Source organism: Grammomys surdaster, unplaced genomic scaffold (genome assembly GCF_004785775.1).
Source record: "Grammomys surdaster isolate TR1022 unplaced genomic scaffold, NIH_TR_1.0 910, whole genome shotgun sequence".
Lineage (NCBI taxonomy): Eukaryota > Metazoa > Chordata > Mammalia > Rodentia > Muridae > Grammomys > Grammomys surdaster.
In genome coordinates, this window is record NW_021605329.1 from 205,472 (window position 1) to 213,292 (window position 7,821).

The 7,821-nt window shown below is 44.5% G+C and overlaps 1 protein-coding gene across 1 annotated transcript in view; it reads left to right on the plus strand.

Moving 5' to 3' along the window:
• The first annotated feature begins 994 nt into the window (after positions 1-994).
• The window catches only part of LOC114634198 (signal-regulatory protein beta-1-like), a 31,893-nt gene continuing 25,066 nt past the window's right edge, over positions 995-7,821 (plus strand). Inside the window, 1 exon segment of the mRNA XM_028782860.1 lies at positions 995-1,278. Coding sequence (XP_028638693.1) covers positions 995-1,278 — 284 coding nt within the window.

Consider the following 7,821-nt stretch of genomic DNA (forward strand, 5'->3'; position numbering starts at 1 on the left):
CTGTCAGGCGATCTGAATTCTTGCTTAGGCTGCGAGGCTAAGCACTGCAAGGGAATATAATAAAAGATAAAAATATCTATCTGGGTTCCTTGAGGGACAAGCCTGACTGCATAGAGGTTGATGTCAAAAGTATCCCCTCTCTAGGAAAAAGACATCAGTACAGGTATGGCCCTCATGCCTCACTGGACAACGACAGGGGGACTGGAGCCATTACAAGGTCCCCTTCAAATACTGGAGGTTAGGCCTCTATCCTGCCTTCACAAGATTAGAATTGCCACAGCCCTTCTATACTTAGAGAAGGGAGGAGATGTCAGGGGCAGCCCTACTTACCCACTGAAGGCCTAAAATCAGCCATAGGTCTAAAATCAGCAATAGGCCTGTCATACATGTATACTAACATATATATTTTCTAAATATCTATAATATATATGGGTTGTTATATAATATATAACACATATGCATACATCACTATATTTTGCATATATATATATATATATATATATATATATATATATGTCACTATATTGAAGCAAATGCTTGCAACTTTTGACCAAGGTCAAATTACAAATATCACTAAGAAAGCAATTAAAATTTTATTACTTACCAATGTTCCAACTCATATACAGGATGATGAATAATTTATGTTAGTATTCTGTCTAAACTCCATCTCCACAGATATCTGGCAACACCCAGGTATGCTCCTTCCCACAGTTACCTGGCAACAGCCAGGTAGGCGTGCCCACTATAAAAGGGGCTGCTTGCCTCCTCCTCTCTCTCTTACTCTCTTACTCTCTTGCCTCTAGCTTCTCCTTGCCCTTCCTCTCTTCCCTTCCCCCTCTCTCCACGTGGTCATGGCCAGCCTCTACTTCTCTCCTCTCTCTCTCCTCTTTCTCCACCATCTTCTCCTGTTTCTCTCCCTGCCTTTACCCTCTGCCCTGAATATATCCCCTCCCCTTTGGAACCCTTTGGTGTGGTATAGTCTGTTCCAAGCTGCATGCCGAAGTGTAACACGGGTTCTGAAACCCGGGATATGAAGACTTCAAGAATCCCGAGACTCATAAGGCCGCTGGCAGCCGTAGCCAGCTGCTGTGAGGCTGCTGTGACTGTACAAGACAGATGCAATGTGGCCTGCCGCAACTCCACCACCACAGCTGCCACCACTACACCATGTGGACTTCATCTGCTGCTACCTGCCACTGCTGGAGACCAACCCCATCCACTGCTGAGAGGCTTGCAAAACTTCCACCACATGAGCTATGCTGCTGTGGCCCCCATGTGGTGCTCTGCCACATGGGCTAGGCAGCCAGACAGGTCTACACAGACCTCAGGGTTCCAACTTTCCTGATAGCAGACTGCACAAAACCACAAACATACCAGCTTATTAATTGGTAAGGAGTATCTGATTGATGGGAGGAACCCTGGACGCCCAGTTAGGGTCTGGCCAACCTTCCCTGGGCTAAGGGGTTGGCTTTTCATTACCCCAGTCCATATGACTGGCCTCTAGCTGAAGTACAACCTAGGATATTGGCCATTGGGTGATTTCCCTCTCAGAAATAGCTCCCAGCCCCTCCCCAGCTCTCGAAGCTCCGCCAGAAATCCTGGTACTAGGTGAGCTATTTTCTGCCAGACTAGCTCCACAGAGGCCCCTAGATATTCTTGTGATGACCTGATTATCTAGCCTGAGGCTGATTTTTTGTTGCCAGCTTTTCTTTCGGGATGCTGACTGATAGCTTGGTAACAGCTGTCATCCAATGGGTACCACATAGTCTTTGACTGTACCCACGGACACCCCACTGGGTTGTCTACTGAAAAACCTCAAATCTCTAAAATTAACACCTGATTTGATGCCTTCCAAATTGATACACCTCTGCAATAAGGTCTGGATTCAATACCTTCTAGATAATGGACTAAAGTAGCCACCTAATGGCACACTAGACCCAACTATTTTAAGAGGTCTTAACACATACTGCCAGTAGTCTGGTAAACGGAAACAAATCCCCTATGCTTGAGCATTTATCTACCTTTGTTATACTCTTTCCATGTGTTCTGCCTGTTCCCCCCCCCCAGACCATTTGCTCACCCCACTACTTTGCCACCTCCGTTCTCTCTTGTGGAACTTTGCTGACCACCATCTATCTCGACCACACACTGTCTCCTGTCCACTGTCAACATTGGAGATCAAGTGCTTCTCTCCCCTCCAGATCATTAGCCCTCACCTCTCTCTCCCAAATGGCAGGATCCTTTTAAGGTAATCCTCGTGACCCCTACTGCTGCTAAACTTGAAGGACTCCCTCATTGGGTCCACTTATCTCACCTTAAGCCTTTTACTTCCCCCACTTAGTTGAATTTTTAGGGGTGTGCCTCTCACCCATTCCTTTTTGGTAGTGCCTACATGTCCTGTCCCCTTATTAGGAAGAGATATTTTAGTTAAGTTGGGAGCTTCTATTTCCTTTACTCCACAAATTCACTTAAGCCCAAGCCCGCCAGCAGTTCCTCTGCTCCTCCTTTTAGCCAATCACCCTACTAACACTAACATGTTATTTCCCTTACCAGCTTGCCAGATGGACCCCTGAGTTTGGGACGTCCAGAACCCCTCTGTTGCTAAACATCATTCTCCCGTTTTTGTCCAGTTACTGGACTCTACCAGGTACATCTGCCAAGCCCAATACCCTCTTTCTCTCCAGAGCTTCAGGGGACTTAAGCCTATCATTGCTGACCTCTTAAGGAAAAAATCTCCTTCAACCTACCTCTTCCCCTTTTAACACCCCTATACTGGCAGTTAAGAAACCTAATGGTACCTGGTTCAAGATCTCAGGCACACGAACTCTGCCTCCATCCTGTCGTAGATAACCCTTATATACTTCTCTCTAATATCCCCTCAGGGACTTCTCATTTTTCAGTCCTAGATCTCAAAGATACATTTTTCTCTATCCCTCTAGACACCCAGTCACAGGACATATTTGTCTTTACCTGGACAGATCCTGACACCCACTTTTCTACGCAACTTACCTGGACTGTTCTACCTCAGGGATTCCAGGACAGCCCACATCTCTTCAGGTAGGCTCTGGATTCTGACTTAGTCTCTTTATCTCTCCCTAGATCTAAGATTGTACTTTACGTAGATGATGTTCTTCTCTGTAGCCCCTCTCTAGAAATTAGCCAAGCTGACACAGCTGCTCTTCTAAATTTCCTTTCCAGTCAGGGCTACAGGGTCTCATCTTCTACAGTCCAACTGTTCACTCCTCAAGTCACCTATTTGGGACTAGAAATTACCCCAAACCACAAGGCTATTACCTTAGATAGAAAGAATCTGATTCAGTCTCTAACTGTTCCTTCTACAAAGGAAGAGATTTTATCATCCCTAGGAATGACTAGCTTTTTGTGTTCCTGGGTTCCTTCCTGTTCCCTACTCTCTTATCCGTTATATGAAGCAGCATTACGCCTCACCCACGAACCTCTTCTCAAACCTGTCACTAAGCCCTTACAAAGGCTCCAACAGGCTCTCCTTAAGGCCCTAGCCTTACATCTCCCGGACCTGACTTGTTCTTTTTCCCTCTACGTAACTGAAAAAGAGGGATTTGCCCTCGGAGCCTTAGGTCACCAACTGGGACCATCTTTTGCACCCATAGCATACTTGTCAAAAAGACTAGATCCAACCATCCAGGGATGGGCACCTTGCATTGGTACCTTAGCAGCTGCTGAACTCCTTATTCCAGAATCAAGAAACTAACCCTGGGATCGTCTATAACTCTCCTCTCTTCTCACAACCTGTCACAGCTCCTAACTTATAAAGGCTTACAGACTTTATATCCTCTCAAGGTTCTTTCTCTTCAGGTAGCTCTAATAGAAGACTCCACTCTCACCTTTCAATCATGCCCACCTCTTAATATTTCCAATCTTCTTCCCAGACCTAACACTGACTACTCTTTATCTCACTCCTGTACTGAAATCTTAGAAGAACTATTACCTCATCCTTCACACATACAGGAGGGCACATTGTCTCAAGCCACCTTTACCTGGTATACAGATGGAAGCTCCTTTCTTCATGAAGGGGTTAGGAAAGCTGGCTATGCCATAGTGTCAGACACCAAGGTGGTGGAGGCACAGGCCCTTCCTGCTCATACCACCAACCAACAGGCTGAATTAATAGCCCTTACCTGTGACTTCCAGCTGACACAGGGACAATCTCTCAGCTTTTACACAAATTCCCAATATGCTTTCCATATCCTTCTGTTCCATGCTGCTATCTGGAAGGAGCGTGGGTTACTTACCACAAAAGAAGGATTAGTAATTAATGCAAACCAGATTATGGCCATGCTAAAGGCCTCCCATCTCCCCACAGCTATTGGGATTGTCCACTGCAGATCCCACTGTACGGATGACTCTATAGTCTTCAAGGGAAACAACAGAGCTGATGAGGCAGCTAGAGCTGTGGCCATTGGGGCCTAGACTCATCTCACCCTGCCAAGGAGACTCTTACACTACAACCCACATCCCCACTTACACCCCCTGAAACTCATCAAACTCTGTCCTATCTTCACCAACTCTTTCATCCTAACAGCCAAACGCTGTCTTATTTCATTAAGACCCACCTACAGCCTACTCCTGAGGACTTAAGTTTCCTAAAATCTATCACTGCTTCTTGCAAAATCTGTCAGATGTCAGATCCCAACTCAAGGTATCATAGCCCCCCTTTTCCTACCAATCAGGCTAGAGGTTCCCTTCAAGGAACTGACTGGCAACTTGACTTTACCCACATGCCTGCTGTAAAATGTGTCAAGTACCTCCTGGTCTTGGTGGACACCTCAGGCTGGATAGAGGCTTTTCCTACAACTAACAACAGAGCTCAGATAGTCTCTGATCTCCTCCTCAGAGAGATCATCCCCCGTTTTGGTGTCCCCGCCTCCCTCCAGTCAGACAATGGGCCCAAATTTACTTCCCAGGTTTCTCAGACTCTATCTAAGGCCCTAGACATCCCCTGGAATTTTCATATCCCCTATCATCCTCAATCTTCAGGTAAGGTAGAGAGAACCAACTACTCTTTAAAAACCACTCTTGTCAAGCTGTCACAGGAACTTCACCTTGACTGGGTAAAACTCTCTGGCTCTTTTCAGGCTATGAGCCCTTCCCAAGCGACCTCTCCTCATTTCAGCTTTTGAACTCATGTATGGATGTCCAGTCCTAACTCCTGGTCTTTCACCTAAATATTCCCTCTCCCTCTCTCCCTGGGACCTGTCAAGTGAGTGTTAGCGGTGCCTTCCACTACAAAAACAACTAACTTGAACATTGCTGTGATATGGGACATGCTTGCTTTTCCTTGCCCACTCCAAACTCTAGCCACCAGAGACAATGGGTGGCGACTTCCAGAGCTAGCAGGAAGTCCTGCCCTGGTGATGCTGCCACCCAATTCCCTGCAAGCCCAGCTTTCTTATTCTTATTCGATCCAGCTTTCTTATTCTGGTCCTAGCCAAATGTTTCTTTGCTAATACAAAAAATGTGCTTTTCTCTACCTACACAACCCACCAAAGTTACTTAAGACAGGATAAGAAAGGCTCTGTCTTAATAGATTTTTACTACTGCTATTATTCTATTCAATTACAACCAATCCTTATGGTTCTCAATCTTGTCAGAAGTCTGCTGATAGTATTTTTAAGCTTATGACCTACAGAATTCCTAAAGCCTCTAACCCAAGATAATTTCAGAAGATTTGGACACCAGACACCTAGAAGATACAGCCTGGATTGTATGTGATGATATAGTCACTAACAAATGCAGTGGGATATACTGGATGCTCTGAGTCAAATGACTTAGCTAAGTCAAACCAAAGTTAGTCATTTCTCATGTCACACATATCCATTCCACAGCTAAAAGCCCTGCGTCTCCCGTGCTTGGAAGTCAAACTGACTTTGCCCAAGAGACTATGGAGACCATGGGAACTGTTGGCTAGTGGACTCTGTCATTTTTAAAAAAATAATATATAACTGTATATAATATATATACATATATATGTATATAATATATATAATATGTTATATATATTATATATAATAATTATAATATATAATATATTGTTTACTCTTACTCAGACTTCTGACTATGTTGACAGCTAAACTTTCACAGATATTATCTGTTACCTCAATACCTAAACTGAGTTGCTATCAATTAAATGCTTCATATTTTCTCTTATTGCTATGCCACTGTCCTAATATTATCTGAGTTCCTATAAACTTGCAAACTAATAATATTCCACTATACGATCCATCGAAGGCTCATCTTAAAGACTGCTCATGTTGTTAACTCATGCTGTTATCTCTTTTGTAAACTTATAAGCTACAGGAAACCCACTCAGATCTACCTCTCATGGACCAAATAGATGCCATCCAGATCTTGTCAAGTCCAGGCACAATCAAAACAGCTCTAGAGAAACAACCTTCAGATGCTCCATTTCCTGTCACACACACATGTGCTTCTACTTGACCTGTTCCTTCTGACCTATTCTCAGATGGCTCTCTCCATAGACCCTGGACAGTAGGAAACAGCCAAACCTCCTAAGACCGGACAAACATCCTCCACACGCATTCTTCTAGGTTTCCCCTAAAGACATATCACCCCCAATGTCAGCAGGAAGTAGCCAGATATCACGACGACTCTATTCCTGCTTCGCTGTCACCACTTTCTAATTTTTCTCTTTTAATTAACCAAAATGGGGGAATGTTAGTATTCTGTCTAAACTCCACCTCCACTGTTATCTGGCAACACCCAGGTATGCTCCTTCCCACAGTTACCTGGCAACAGCCAGGTAGGCATGCCCACTATAAAAGGGGCTGCTTGCCTCCTCCTCTCTCTCTTACTCTCTTACTCTCTTGCCTCTAGCTTCTCCACGCCCTTCCTCCCTTCCCTTCCCCCTCTCTCCACGTGGTCATGGCCAGCCTCCACTTCTCTCCTCTCTCTCTCCTCTTTCTCCACCATCTTCTCCTGTTTCTCTCCCTACCTTTGCCCTCTGCCCTGAATAAATTCCATCCCCTTTGGAACCCTTTGGTCTGATGTTGTCTGTTCCAAGCTGTGTGCCAAAGTCTAACAATTTATACTATATCTCTCACCTAAATTACACACAGCTTCATTAGTGCTTGAAATATAAGGCCAATCCAAATATTATACTTTGGTATATTGCCATGAGCCAGCCCCAGCTTGGTGGGAGAAGGTGATCTTCTTTCTTTCCTCCAGTCGGTCAGTTCTTCTTGAGGCAGCTGAGGGGGATAGGAATTGGAAGAGTGTTGGCGGGGGTAAAACTTGGTCTTATGAGATTTGGGGTAAGACTTTGGTCTTATGAGATATTTAAGGCTGCTGTATAATAAGGTTTATTTCCCTACATTTCTAAAGTTTACTTACTAGTCTACTGTAGCTGACTTGCTATCTGTTTGATCCTCTGAGACCAGAAACTGCTGTTTCTGGCCAATAGCACCTCCACCCAGAGACAGCAGAGAATTAGGCAAATATCCTTAGTACTTTCTCTGCACGCACTGCCAGGCTCTAACTTAGGTCTGTTGGTTTGAGGTAGCAGGAAGAAAAGATACTTAAGAAGTTATTGTAGTTTATTACTAAGTGTAAAAAGTTTCCTATGAAAGCTAGCTTAGAGACAAAGTAGGGAAAGGTAAAAAATTCTAACAAAGGAAAAATTCTAAGTGGAGAGAATCTAAGCAGGGAAGAAAGAAGAAGGGAGACAGGAGAGAGAAGAGGGAGAGAGAGAGGAAGTGAGAGAGAAAGTGAAGGGAAATGAAGTGAAGTGAAGTGAAGTGAAGTGAAGTGAAGTGAAGTGAAGTG